The sequence below is a fragment of the Ornithodoros turicata genome, chromosome 10 (assembly GCF_037126465.1).
Source record: "Ornithodoros turicata isolate Travis chromosome 10, ASM3712646v1, whole genome shotgun sequence".
NCBI classification, from domain to species: Eukaryota; Metazoa; Arthropoda; class Arachnida; order Ixodida; family Argasidae; genus Ornithodoros; species Ornithodoros turicata.
The window spans coordinates 8813574-8827138 of record NC_088210.1 but is presented as its reverse complement, the minus strand read 5'-3'; the positions used below and the strand labels follow the sequence as shown (position 1 = coordinate 8827138).

The window sequence follows — 13565 nt, the reverse complement described above, 5'->3', positions numbered from 1 at the left end:
AGTGTATCATAAACGTCCTATCAATTCACCCGTGCAGCAGGTCCACGTGGTTAGTTATCCCCTGTGCACACTGAGTGAAACGTCCCGTGAATTTGGTTTCCGTTAATGTTACCGCCTTTGAATTTCGTTCCCGTTTCTGGTAGTGGCAACTAAAACAACTGTTTCCGTTTCCATTCTCGTTTCCCGTTGAATTTCGGTAATTACCGTTTCTCGTTTCCGTGAGCCAACCCTGCTTCGGACACCCACGGGGCATGGTAACCTTAGTACGTTTTGCGGCTGTTTTTCCGGACAGGTCAAAGTCCGAACGTTCGATTTTCCGGACCGAAACACTCGAGTAGGCTCACCAACACCACTACAGTAGAACCTCGTTAATTCGAATTCCCGGTTAATTCAAACAAATTTCGAAGTTTTGTTTGGCCCGCTATGTTTTCGATGCATTTGAAGCCCGCTTAATTCAAACCTCGACTGCGGTTAGTTCGAATTCCGCGCGAGAGGGAGAGCTGAGAGCAAAGTGTGCCTCTCGGAAGGTGCACATGCACGTGAAGGTGAACGTGGCCAGTAATTGCGTAGTTGCATTTTGTCCACTCAGAACGCCGTGTTGTCTCCGCAAGATGTGAAACCGACGGTGTCCGCGGAGTGCTGTAACCAATATCAACGAGGGCCAAGTATAAAACGCTTTCCCCGAAGGAAAAGCTGGCTGCTATCGACGAAGTGGAGTCGGGACTGAAGAAGGCTGTTGTTGCGACCAAGTATGGCATCACAAAAAGTACTATAGCGGCAATCGTGAAAAGTAAAGACAAGATTTGAGGGAAGGCACATGTGCAGAACATTGCGGCAGTGAAAGCGACGATGAAACGTGTGATCCTCCGCCAACTTTAGCTACTGGAGAGGCCTTTCGGCACATCAGTCGCCTAAGAGTGTATCTTTCTTCAAAACAAGAGTCCGAGTGCTCTAGCTCGGATAGAGAAGTTTGTATTGAAGACTCGTACAGCAACAATGCAGTTCTCAATTGAAAAGTACTTCACTAAGTAGGCTGCTGAGCAAATAAAAAGTTGGCTGTTTTCTGCATGTTTGGGACCACGTGATGTTTACAACCACTGTCCCATGCTAATATGTGCCGAAACATGTTTTTTATGAGGCCCGCTTATACTACGAGCCAGAATCTTGCATTGGAACGCAGGTTCCGATAATTCAGACTTCCTGATAACTCAAACAAAAATCCGTGGTCTCCTGAAGTTCGAATTACCGAGGTTCTACTGTATTGTCAGCACCGGGGTGGCAGTTTTGAAACCACAGTTTTTTGTATTGTGCACTTGGATGGGATTGGTACCGTACTTGCATGATTCTGACACACGTTTTTTTTTTTTTGCAAAATTGGTGCTCTAAATCGCATGCACATTACAATCGGAGGGGTGTTGTGAGAAAAGCATGAAAATGAATTTGCAGGAATTTAGAGCACTTGCTTATTTCTCAGATTCCCCCCCCCCCCACCCCCCAAGTTTGGAAAAAAAAAATCCAAAAAACGTCAGGCTATAATAATTAATACTAACTTCTCTGGTGCAGCTGTGGTGAAAAAATGTTGAATTTAGTGATTGTCTGGTTTTTCAGGCTACTGTATTATTTGGACTTTCTTCCTGTCATCGTCGAGTCCAGAAAATCGGTCAGCTACTGTAATCCCACCCCAGATAAACTACACTTACACTTTTCCTTTGGCCTGTTTCTTGCTAGGCTTATCAGTCTCCACTTCGACGCTCGACTGGTCGTCCGTGTCCTGCGCTTGCATCTTGAGGTTCTTCTTTATGTTGCTCACCTACCATTGAAAGGATGCCTTCGCTTTAAAATTATTAAAATAAATAACTAAAATAGCCCTAACGAAAAGTTCCCAACATGGAACATAAGTCTTCAAAATCTCGTGTACACCAGGGTCACAAAAAATTCAGATTTTTTAACTTACAAAATTTTACAAACATCCAGGTTTTTATAACGTTAAAATGGGCAAAACCTAAGACGGCGTGTGCCGATCAGATGTTGCACCACAATCGAGAATTTATTTTTTTTAGGCGCTTGCACCATGCTATTGCTGGACAACGCCACACGTCTCTCTTCAAGGAGCACTCTGGCGACGGAACACCCCAATCATCATCACAATAAATTTTACGCTGACTTCGACATCAACTACGGGTCGAGACAACAACGTTTGGAACAGTTTGGAGATCTTCTCCTATATTTCTGATAACAATGTTCCATAGTTCAAAACAGCACCATAATGTTGCGAGCAAATATAAGATTATTTGCTCTCCCGAGCTGTTTCGATGCTTGTCTGTAACGAAATAATATGGAAAGAAACAGTCTCTAGTGCTTCCATGACCGTGTACGTGCGATTCATCATCAACTTAAGACTGAAAAGAAATCTGGTCAATCGTCATATGCCATTGGAGGAATGGGGAGGCAAAAGCGCGCTACGACAAATACTGCAGCGCCACCATGTGCCAGTGAAGGGGCGCATTTTCTGCCGCAGCGTCGTGTCACGCGGCCAGTCTTCAGAGCCAATAAGGAAGCACAGTGAGTGTGACGAATTACATTATCATTACGAATTACGGTAAGGAGACAGTGTGACACACAGCATAGTGTGTCAGCACGCAGTGTGCTGTGTCATCCTATCTGCTGTGCAGTAATATTTTGACGGCTGACGGACTAGATTTCTTTTCCCTGTCAGGTCGAAGACAACTATAGGGTAAAGGATGGGGGAAAACGCAGATGACATTTCGAGCGAACGCACTTCATAAAATACAGACAGATTGCTCAGATTTGGAGCATGCTCAACACACTGCTCATGCCTGCTAGGGGCACACTAGAGTAATGCGGATCAACAGGAAGTGGAAACCTGACCGAGACGAGAACAATAACGTGAATGTTATCGTTATCAACAGCATGGCCCGAACAATACAATGGTGTGCCGATATACTACCTCATTGTCGATGTGCTGCTTTATTTTGATGTGAGCATCCTTCATGGCATTGGCCCTTCCCATCTGGCACTCAATGGCATTCAGAACGGCTTCGCAGCTGGTGCACCTGCGTCCACCAGAGATACCTCATATCCATATTGAGAGTCTCAATGGCCATTGGATGCACGCAGCGCCATCCGGTGTGTAATTTGTCAACTGAATTTAGTGCTCCTCGAGAGGTTGACGCGCTACGCATCGGGTGGCGCTATACACATTCTTCAATGGCTATTTAGTTTCAATGACAGTCTGGACCCTCACCACTCCTGGAGGACCTTGACCATGGTGGCAATGTCTTCTGGACGGATATCCCTTCCTATAGCGTAATCCACCTCCAGTTGGTTGTTCTTCTGGTCGAGCTTGCCGCGCACGACGTCTGCGTAGACTACTTCGATGATGAGGTCCTCGAGTTCGCGCAAGTTCTTCATGTCCAGCTCCTTCAGTAGGGTGTCGTATGGAATGCACTGCGAGAGGGTAATTCTTTTTATCACCTAAGGCGATTAAAAAATTCTAACTGGCGACGTACTTGCAGGAGGATCTTGGGACTTTCGGTAGTCACCTCCTCAGAATTTTTGCCGTCATTGAGGAAGGCAATGGACGATTTTTAATTCGGAAAAATTTATTTCTTTCAGTTGCCAATAGCCAAGCAAAAATCACTTTTTTTTTTACAGAAATATGAAGTCCTCTATGGATAACCGCAGACGCAACAATAACTATGCACGGTATCACAACGGAAATAGCATAAAGGAAATTTGTAAAAATTCCGCTTTAGCCCCGCCAGCTTGACTGTCACAAAGAAGAGAGCACGGAAGGTGTGGGGAGAGGAGGAATTGTTCCGGACACTATGACCTTGATGCTGGTGACAACCGTCTTACCACAAAGAAAGCAAAACAAATGCAGGCGGGGAACACTTCCTCCTCTAGACCCACGTTTCGAGCACACTTCTTTGTCAAAATGAAGCAACTGGGACCGAACCATACTTTTTACTTTCTTTTTTCGACTATTTCTGTTGCGATACTCTGCACAGTATTTGTTGGGTCTACAATTATCCATGGAGGACTTCGTATTTCCGAGGCGATCTGCATCATCTATTTGCCGTTCTCTCTCTCCGCGTCGTCTGCTAGCTGCACGCTACTGTTTGCAAAACTTCACTCTAAGTGATAGAAACAAATGTGTGGTTTGCATTCTTGTGCTACGGAATACACGAACTGTTCACATTTGCAATGAAATGCTTCCTGCACTAGCGAGATACACACAATCTCGTCCGAGGTATCATTTAGTTGCTTGCATTCTCAACAGATGGCACGCGTGTTGCAGGGTTGGGGCATTTCTGGAGTGTGTTAGCTTACCATCCCGAATATTGCCCGAGATTTTCTTTTTCGTCAAATCTATTTCCACATGTGTTGACAACGAGCAACAGTATGTCAACGTCCCTGCTCCCCTCAAAAGAACATGGGTTAGACCCGGTACTGACTGCAGGAAGTCGGGCTTTGTTGGAGTAGCAGCAATGAGAGATCAGTTGGAAGTTGCTTGCACTGTACTTAAGAACTTGTGCAGCGCGACTGAGCAGTTTTCTTTAGAAAAGAATATGCCTCCCGCGACCCGTGTGCGTACCTTTGTTTTCGTTGCAAGCGATGCGATAGTCAGGTGACGTAGCTTTGTCGTCATCGCCGGCGTCAGCGGGGGAAACTGTGCACGATTTTCTGCACAAAAAGGATTGACACTTTGAGTCAGGGGTCACTCTGAAACAAACCAAAGAAATAGAGCGCACCTTTATACATCGTGTACGTGCCAAATGCGAACAGGTTAAGTAGACTGTAGTAGGCACTGTGAGGTCCTTCTGAAAGCTACAATTGTGGAGTTTAGCTCAAGAAACCTTGAATGGCTCGGCTACCTCTTGAATGTTTGGCATGTCAAGGAGCTCTCCGAAGACGTAAACACCAGGCGCTTCTGTCACCTGCTTTATGAGCTCGGCTGCTGCGGCCCCTTTTGCGGTCTTTGCCAAAAGCAAGTACTGTTCTAACTGGGAAGACTGCACCACAGTTGGTGCACCCTCTGCCATCGCTGAAAAAAAGAAAGAAAACAAAAACATACACACAAAAAATTGCACCACACACAGCTATGGGGCATACACAGAGTGATGCTGAAAGGTTTCGAGAACCAACACCCAGTGTTTGGACATTTTATGGCTTACCAGAATTACTATGCGGCACCGCGTCGAAAACGGAAGCACTGTAGGATTCACAGCGATGAAGTAGGTAGTACGCCAGAAGCAAAACCAGCAAAACTCGGTACACACAGAGCACCAAGCGACGACTGATTCCTTACGTTAAATATTAGCCCGATCCACTACTGTGAATGTAACACTACGCTCCATTCCAATGCAAACTCTCAAGGCTTCACTGTGCTGCCAGCACACACATTACAACTGGTGATCTCGTCTGTATATGAATAACAAAACGCAGGCTCGTTTTCCCGTTTTACAGCCGTAGGTGTTGTTTCACGAAATGCACTAGGTTGCGCTGAACGGTGGAACACGGTACGAATAGCGAACGCGAGTTTCCGTCTCAGCCCTCTTCCGTCTCTTGTGTTGTTGCGGCTTCTGCATATTTTTGGTGAATAGGTATCCCCAGCTGCTTCGATATGATGTCAAGATCTGTTCGCGCTGAAACGCGCAGCCGTGCAAAAGATGACTTCAAGAGGGTCATGCAGGCCGTCGATAAAGTCCGAAAGTGGTGAGCCTTTGTCATTCATACAAACACAAGCCGGCAGGCTGTGAGATACGCTGCCTTTCAGGGAGAAAAAATGGGTGACCATTGGGGATACAACCATGAAGATATTTAAGTGGGTACCAGGTGAGAGAATTCTCTGACGTATATTTTCCCACGGGTTTATTCGTCTCGTGTGAGAATTCTGTTCGCAAATACACGAATGTTCTTGTTTGTTACAGTACCAAGCACGGAGCAGGTAAGCAAGCGTCAGTCGTGTCACCCTAGCTTCTTTAATGTACACAGGGTCTTCATTGCAGTCCAGATCGAAAAGCAAGAGTGGCAATAAGGAAAATATAGTCAAGTGCTGCAAGAATGATAGCAAATGCGCTGGTATGTGACGCGACCTTGCTGAAGAGTGACTCGTTTATGAGATTCTTGTTTTCCTTCTTCAGATGGTCCAATCGTTAAGGTGCGTGATTTGAAGAATCACGCCAATATACCTGAGGGTCAGGACGAATCATTTACAGGTGCGTAAATACTCATGATATATTCGGTCCTTTGTGCAAGTTAGGTCGCAGCAGGAAAGAGAAGAAACAAACAGGGAGGGGGGGTGAATGTGGGCCTTCTGATTCACAGTCAGATATGCTACCGCTACACCATGACAGCACGACTTTCTCCTCAAGCGCAAGGGGGGATGGACGACCAATCACGCTCTTCCAATTCTCTTTCACATCTTTCTGACTGACTCACTCACCCGTTCGGACACGAGGCAGGGCGACATCGTGCATGTAATACGTATACGACGAGAAATTAGCCGAGGCGAATTACGGACATGGACGACACAAGCATATAAGCCTCCACCACCCAGGATCAGTTAAATCAAACAACGCCTCATTCGATTGACTTTGGGTGTTGGAGTCGTACGCGTTCGTGTTGTCCGTGTCTGTAGCCAGCCTGGGCTTACCTCTCATTATTTACGAAGAAAAACGAGACCTCATTTATTGTGACCCTCACCACGTTCTCTCTCTACCAACACGCACACTCCCGATTCGTTGTAGCTGTCTTTGATACGGCTACACTTTGTCGACTAGTGGAATCCGTAAAAGCTCCCGCACGCGATTCGTCAAAGGTATAGGCAACATCAGCTGATGAAAGTGCTTCACCTTCCCTGACGTCCGCGCAGCGACGATGAGCAGAGGAGTGGGGAGCTGTCGTAATTTGTTGGTAACGTTTTTTTTTTCTCGAGTGCTAAGTGAAACATCTCCATGTTGCTTGAGGAAAGTCTTACATACGGTGACGTTTTATCATCCGGTGACGCTTTATCAACAATCCGATGCATACTTGTAGTCAGTTTTTACGAGATAGGGCTATCTTTGCTGCTCGTTCCTACTTAGAGTCGCTAAATAAGCTTTGCCTTGTAGTAGCGACACTGTATTCCAAGGGTGAGCAGGAGAGGCGACAACTCACGATTTTGTTTGCGCGCCATGCTAACATCACCTAATGGAGGTCTCGATGGCACCTATCGAGCGCCCCTGAAGTGTTGGTCCCTGCCTCTGCTGTGCCCCTGAAAAGCAGCTCACCTTGATTTCCCTTTGACGCTCTCATGGACAACACACGATGCGACACGAGAATCACACCTACTTCCCTAACCCACGGCTTCCATGGCGAGCGTTGTTACGTTAGCCGTCTCTGCTCCTCGACTGGGGATGGCACTTGTGCGGAATGGAAACAAGATGGCTTCCCTGCTCACCTGCGGAACTCGCTGTTGCTGCCTCGAAGCTAAGCTTGTTTAGTGACTCTGCTCTTACTGTATCTTGCTCTTGTTATTCAATGCAGCAGTGACATCCTATCTAAGGCCTACACTCTTCTATGCAATTAGGATTTTGTGTACTCTCCCTCGCGCTATTATTTATAGGCACCGCATGACAAGCAGAGCACATCTTCTGAAGCTCAAAAGTACTTTTACTATTTTGCAGAAATAGTGTGCACTCCCAAGTCACGTGTTGGCAACTATGCTTAACGCCCTGGGTTTTCTGCGATTCCGCGAAATATCGCAGAATCCGGGATTCGTTGTGGAATTCTTTGTTTGGCACGGAATCCCTTATTTTTAGGGGTGTGTGTTCGAGTTATTGAATTCGAATCAAATATCAGTTACTTGAAGTATTTCGTTCGCGAATCGAATACCCAATATTCCGGATATCCGACTGTTCGCCGAATACGCACGACACCTCCCGAAAGTGGGCTTCACCTGAAGCTACTCTGCATGAGGTGAAGCCTGCTTTACAAAATTGTCCATGCTGCAGGACCAACACAGACAGATTGCAGTTTAGCTTAAGATAACGCTAGCCCGAGTTTATTGTGCATACCCCACCTGAGGGTGGGGCAGCGTCCCTCCCGTGCACAGTTTAGCGGTGGCAGTGGGGGGATTTTGATTTGATGTCCGGGAGTTTGCCTTTAAAGGCTCTTAAATAATGCCTACAGCCGAGAAACGAAAACGGTGTCCCATGACATCCACACGGCATGTATTGTAAGCTCCTTCCTATAATCTTCCTATGAAGTTCCTGTAAACTCTGTCGATGTTGAAAGATCTTTCAGCGGGCACAAAATGATTGCCGGTGACAGACCTTTGTCTTTGTCGGAGGAGAAATCAAGATATCCTATGTGTAGCGCTGATCTTCAACAGTGCTTCCAAGCTGCAATTTTTTAAAGATATTTTTGTACCCACATTATCCAAGAAAATAGAGTTTCCCATTTTAAGCAGCCGTTGACCGCTTGCTGCGGAAAGTCTCGAATTTACGAGTCGGTGCCGCTTAATTTTGCATTTGCCGCATCCGAAAACCAGGGGCCTTAACTATGCTATTTCTTTGTAGGCCCTGCAGTTCTTGTGTCATCCATTCTAGACCTCTTTCAAGGTACCATAAACCGGCAGGCACACAGGCTATGTTGGCTGCGTAGTTTAACGCTGCACCTTGCTTGTAAACCCAACACAACAAGTTATGTATACACGTGACAGGGAATGCTAAATATCACGAGTAAAATTATGACAAAATTATCTGTAGGGAATATTTTTCTCAGAAAAAAAAAGGACACGCAAAAAACGCCCAAACATCGATTCCCACTTAACCCGCTCTGCAGGTCAAAATGAGGAGAAGGGAAAACGTCCCTGGAGATGTTGTCACGGTTACAAGACTAACAGCCCTACAGTCGGTGCCAGCACTTTCCACTTTTTTTGTGTGTGTTTCTCTCTCAGTTCTCTCCCCGTGTTGTAGACGACGTTTCTCTAAACTGCTGTAGAACCCTATTATTTCGCGCGCCCCAAATGTTGCGAATTGTGCGAACAGTCAGCATATTCGCGACCAGTACTATTCGCGAATGCCTCTGAACACTCCAGATTACCGGTTATACTTCATCCGTTGAAAACGCGGATCATTGACCTCCGTTTGTTGGAAGCACGTCGAAGTGGCGGAGAATGCGACGTGGGGAGGACGTGGACGACAAGCACCCCTTTGCACCTTGCCCCATAAGAATGTCCCCACTCGGCGGGAAGTACGAATGCCATCCTGGGGCACGGAGCTCGTTGACCGGACAATGTCACGTTGCACTTTGCTCCAGATCCCTGGCCATTGGGAAATTTCTGAAATTTTCGTAACCCAAAAATTTTGGTGGCACCTTTGGTGGCATCCAAAAGATTTGTTTCTGGTTTGAAACATCTGTTTCTGGCGAATTACGAGAGGGCATAACTTGACGTGACAACTAACACAAAAAAATTCTCTGTACGCAGTATTTTCTTGGAATAAAATGCCCCCGATTATCACCGCGCGCGTTCCCTCTCGACTCGCTCTACAGGCCGAAACGAGATGGAGGAGGATCGTGATGTCATCAGAGACCGCACTCCAGTCGGGGTCAGCGCTTTTCACACTTTTTTTTCTTCTTTTTCGTTTCTACCCCCAGTTCTCTCTCTGCGTAGCAGACGATGCTTCTTCAAACGAGCAAACCAGTTAGCAAAACAGTTGCACCGCGGTGATGTCAAAACGACTCTGGCGGCTAATTGCGGTCATTGCCACCGTTGCGCGAGGTCACGATTTTTCAAAATCGAATTCCGCAATATGTATGCATCTGCCGAGTGAATCACTTCGCATGGTGCGTTTTGGCAGCCAGGTTAACGGCTGGGTTTGAAAAAATAGTCGTGACTGGAGCGCTGTCTGCGTTCCTTTAAATTTGCAAAAAGGTCAATTCACCAATTTTGTAAAAATTAAGGGGGTGTAAAATAATAGGGTTCTTGAGTAATCAGCAGGCTGTACCGTAATTGTGCAAGGCCGCTTGAGCGGACCGTTGCGGCCACCGTGTTGCGCACAGTCGCAACTTGTAAAATCGAGTTCTGCTATATTAATGCATCCGTCGAATGAAGCGCTTCTCATGACGCATTTTAGTGGGTAGGTTAACGGCACGGTTCAAAAAGAAGAAAAAGAGGGCAGCTACTGAAACGGTTCTTTATTATGTGCGTTGCATTTTTCAGGTTTTTCCGAGTTTAGTCAAGACTCCCAAGGCGACAGCAATGCAGTGAGGGTTCAGCGAGACGAGTCGAGCACCTGTATAACGGAAAACAGCAGCGACACCCAATTCCCAGATACCCATACAGGTGAGGGGACAGGCAACACCACCTAGATACAGAGAGCCTGCGCGCTCGTCGTCTTGACGTAGCAATTAACAGTCGGCCAATGAGGATCGCGTTTTCGACGGCCGTAGCCAACCAGGAATGTGCTTTCGGAGGTCGTGGCCGTGGAGGAGAACCGCTGTTGTCTGCGAGTCGTGACTGAACGTCCCCGCGTACTAAATTGGAAAACTCGGAAATAAAGCGCAAAACGGACTCAATCTTTCTCAAAACTGATTTTCTGGAAAGTGTCTCGCACTTTTTGTCTAAATATTTGGGTCTGCAGGTTTCGTGTGAGCTGCAGTCGATTGCGGGTTCTTGAATTTGAAAAAACGGCGAATCGCAGTAGCAGACTACTTCTGACTATACAGGGTGTCCCCAGAAAATATGTCATTGAATTAGAAGAAAAAAACTACACAACCTAGAATCATGCGGTCAACGGGATTTGTTCTTACTAGGTTTTTGCCACCTCCTCATGTGAATGTCGTGTAACGTAAGTTTAATTATGTAATTTTTTGCGAGCTTAAGTCGGAAATTTGCCAAGTAAAGGTCACTTTTTTGCCCAACCAATGTGAAGAGAGTGTCTAATTTACTCAAATTAATGATAATTGACAGGGATATATCCCATCGAAATAAATAGCTGAACATCATGCTTTACGGAGCTCCCTCAGGATAGCGCGTGACGAATTTTTCAGAGCAATCTTTGTCGGTCCGACGAAAGGAAGTCGGAAACCCAGCCCACCCCGGCATTGCAGAAAGAGATAACACAGGCATGGCTTATCGTGTCCGACTTTCGCTGGGATAATGCTTTCCCTCTCCCAATTTTAGGAACTGTTACTTTTTCTACTCTCACTCTGTGCGCTGGCTTTGGAACCTCCTTTTGTCGGACTGAGAGCGATTGCGTTCAAAAAGTCGTTGTGCGTTATGGTCAGCTGCTCCGAGCAGCATGATGTTCGGCTATTTTTTCCGATGGGATAGCTCGTGAATATCGCTGTCAATTATCGTGAATTTGAGTGAATTCGGCACGCTCTTCATATTGATGGGGTACAAAAGTGACCTTTACTTGGCAAATTTCCAAGTTCAGTTCGCAAATATTTACATAATTAAACGACATTCACATGAGGAGGTGGCAAAAACCTAGTAAGAACAAATGCCGTTGACAGCATGATTCTAGGTGGGGTATTTCTTTTTTACTATAATTCAATGACACGTTTTCTGGGACACCCTGTATAAGTCCACGTAGCGAAGGAGGGGAGAGGAGGCAACGCGCCGGCTTTCTCTGTCTAGGTGGTGTTGGAACAGGTTTTGTGTGTGTGTGTGGAAGGGTAAACGACGTTGTTTTGCAGACATTTCGGGAAAGCGAGAAGAATCTAGTGAAGATAGCTCAGAAGTACCTCCCAAGAAATTGAAAGTGGGAAATGAAACCACAAAATGATCTACATACGTTTTGTCACAATAAAAAGTGCCGTAACTTTTATTCTCGTTTTTTTTGGGATTCAGTGTTAGCGCCGAAAACGGACTGTGGCTACGAGCAGCGTACAGACATGAACAGATGGAGAGGGGGCAGCAGGAAGGAATAGGTGCATGTCCTGGGCTGGCTTCGAGGAACTCTGCCAACATTTGTCTGGAAAACCCAGGAAAAACGTCAGCTGCACAGCGGCTTTTCCCTTCTTAGTATGTGTGGCGGGGTAGTAGGGTTTGGGAAGGACTGAGCTTAGTGCTTCCATTTTTGTTATATGTACTGCCTTTGCGTACAGGCTGTACCGCAGTGTGACAATTTACATCTCTTCCAACGCATTGCTGTTGAATTCCTAATGGGACTGAAACAGCCATCAGGTATTCATATAGCAAGTACACGCAGCACTGAGACTCAAATACCGTACTCTGAAAACTGGTTCAAGGGTTGTCGTTGCTGCAGCATTAAACACGCAGGTTTTTGTTTTTTTTAAAAATCTGTTATAGACTTTAAAAAAGCTGTGAGAGCCGCACTGATCCATTTTTGCGAGCGGGTTACGTGGCAAGCGGAACTTCTGTGGAAAGGGTATGTACGTACTGGACGACTAATTCCGTAAAATTCGTTAATAAAGTTTTTAATTATTCAATTAGTTCATAAAGCTTTTGCGGAAATGCTAGGCAGCAGAATTGGAAGCAAGCATTATTTGAATCGAACCTGTTTCTGAAAAGTCCTGAAATCAGCACGTACATGTACTTTAAGTATGAATATTTAAGCTCTGCGAATGGGGCGAAACCACAACTATGCACTTCTTGGGTACAGAAGCTACGTGCATTTCGGCTTATCTGGGCCGGAAAGCAGTCTATCCAGCCAACACATACAAGCGTTTGTCCCAATAAACTTGACCGCATAGGTGGCCATCTGACGCGAACCCCCTTCCCTCTTTTAGCGCCCGAGAAGGTTTAGGTTCTGGTTTCGCAAGATTATTGCGCAGCTAAGTTTGGCGATTACTAAGCACTTGCTCGTCTCACGATTTTTTGGGAAAGAGGGTGGATCTCGCAGTTTTACGAAAAGTTTCAATGGAAAAGTTATTGGATCTTACTGGCCGACTGCCCGCGAAAGAGTAGACTGTCAACTAACTTTCTCATCCAATCCCGGAACGCGCAATATCCTTCGGCCAATGGGCATCCGTCATGATGCCTGAGGAACTAATACCGTAAAGAGCGGGAAGGGTATACATCTCCCATATTGTATCGACTTACCGAACGTACTGTTATACCATGGTTTTTTACAGAAGACGCCCGAATTTCGTGGTCGCAGCATTCCTCAACGCGACGTTTCTCTGCACGAAAGTTCGCGAAAAATTGTCTTAGTGAAACGAGAGGATGCTGTGAATACGCTTCGTTTTCATACTCAACCTCACGTACAGAGCGAGCGATGCATAATGAACGACGTAGCGTTCTTTGTCGTAGCGTGTCAGCAAGAGTTTCTTTGTGGGAGGGGCGTTCAGGGCCATGGAGAAGAATGTGCTCGAGATCTTCAACATAGCACCGCAGTGGCTGCAGTAGGGAGAGTTAACTTGTTTCAAGCAGTAACGTCACTGTGCTGTGAAGCCCTTTGTGCTGTGAAGGTTAGTTTAGTTTACCTGCTCAGGTTCCCTTTCTTTCATCCCTGGTTTTGTTTTGGGGCCAATCCTTAGCTCGGATTGACATATTCTTCTGAAACATAGGGTGATCCAGCGTAAAA

At 46.1% G+C, this 13565-nt stretch overlaps 2 protein-coding genes across 3 annotated transcripts in view; one reads left to right on the top strand and one right to left on the bottom strand.

Annotated features, from left to right (window-relative positions):
• The window catches only part of LOC135370098 (COP9 signalosome complex subunit 7b-like), a 337544-nt gene that overhangs the window by 1510 nt on the left and 322469 nt on the right, over positions 1-13565 (bottom strand). Inside the window, exons 1-7 of one of the 2 annotated variants that reach the window (XM_064603788.1) lie at positions 5199-5337; positions 4899-5068; positions 4776-4851; positions 4619-4707; positions 3266-3468; positions 2969-3074; positions 1701-1810 (exon numbers count right to left, since the gene is read on the bottom strand). In XM_064603788.1, coding sequence (XP_064459858.1) covers positions 1701-1810; positions 2969-3074; positions 3266-3468; positions 4619-4707; positions 4776-4851; positions 4899-5066 — 752 coding nt within the window. In that variant the 5' untranslated portion in view covers positions 5067-5068; positions 5199-5337. Of the gene's footprint in view, positions 1-1700; positions 1811-2968; positions 3075-3265; positions 3469-4618; positions 4708-4775; positions 4852-4898; positions 5069-5198; positions 5338-13565 lie in introns of those variants that run through there. The other variant, XM_064603789.1, reaches the window with a different exon arrangement.
• LOC135370099 (B-cell CLL/lymphoma 7 protein family member A-like) lies at positions 5542-11843 on the top strand. Its single transcript, XM_064603790.1, has 7 exons — positions 5542-5739; positions 5801-5859; positions 5955-5971; positions 6033-6105; positions 6168-6242; positions 10232-10354; positions 11713-11843. Exons 1-7 carry the CDS (start codon positions 5648-5650, stop codon positions 11799-11801), a joined length of 528 nt encoding a protein of 175 aa, XP_064459860.1. The 5' UTR covers positions 5542-5647; the 3' UTR covers positions 11802-11843.

Coding starts and splice junctions, on each gene's coding strand:
- LOC135370099 (XM_064603790.1), top strand. CDS start 5,648: ATGATGTCAAGATCTGTTCGCGCTGAAACGCGCAGCCGTGCAAAAGAT. Junction 6,106..6,167: donor GAATGATAGCAAATGCGCTG/GTATGTGACGCG, acceptor TTCCTTCTTCAG/ATGGTCCAATCGTTAAGGTG. Junction 6,243..10,231: donor TCAGGACGAATCATTTACAG/GTGCGTAAATAC, acceptor TGCATTTTTCAG/GTTTTTCCGAGTTTAGTCAA.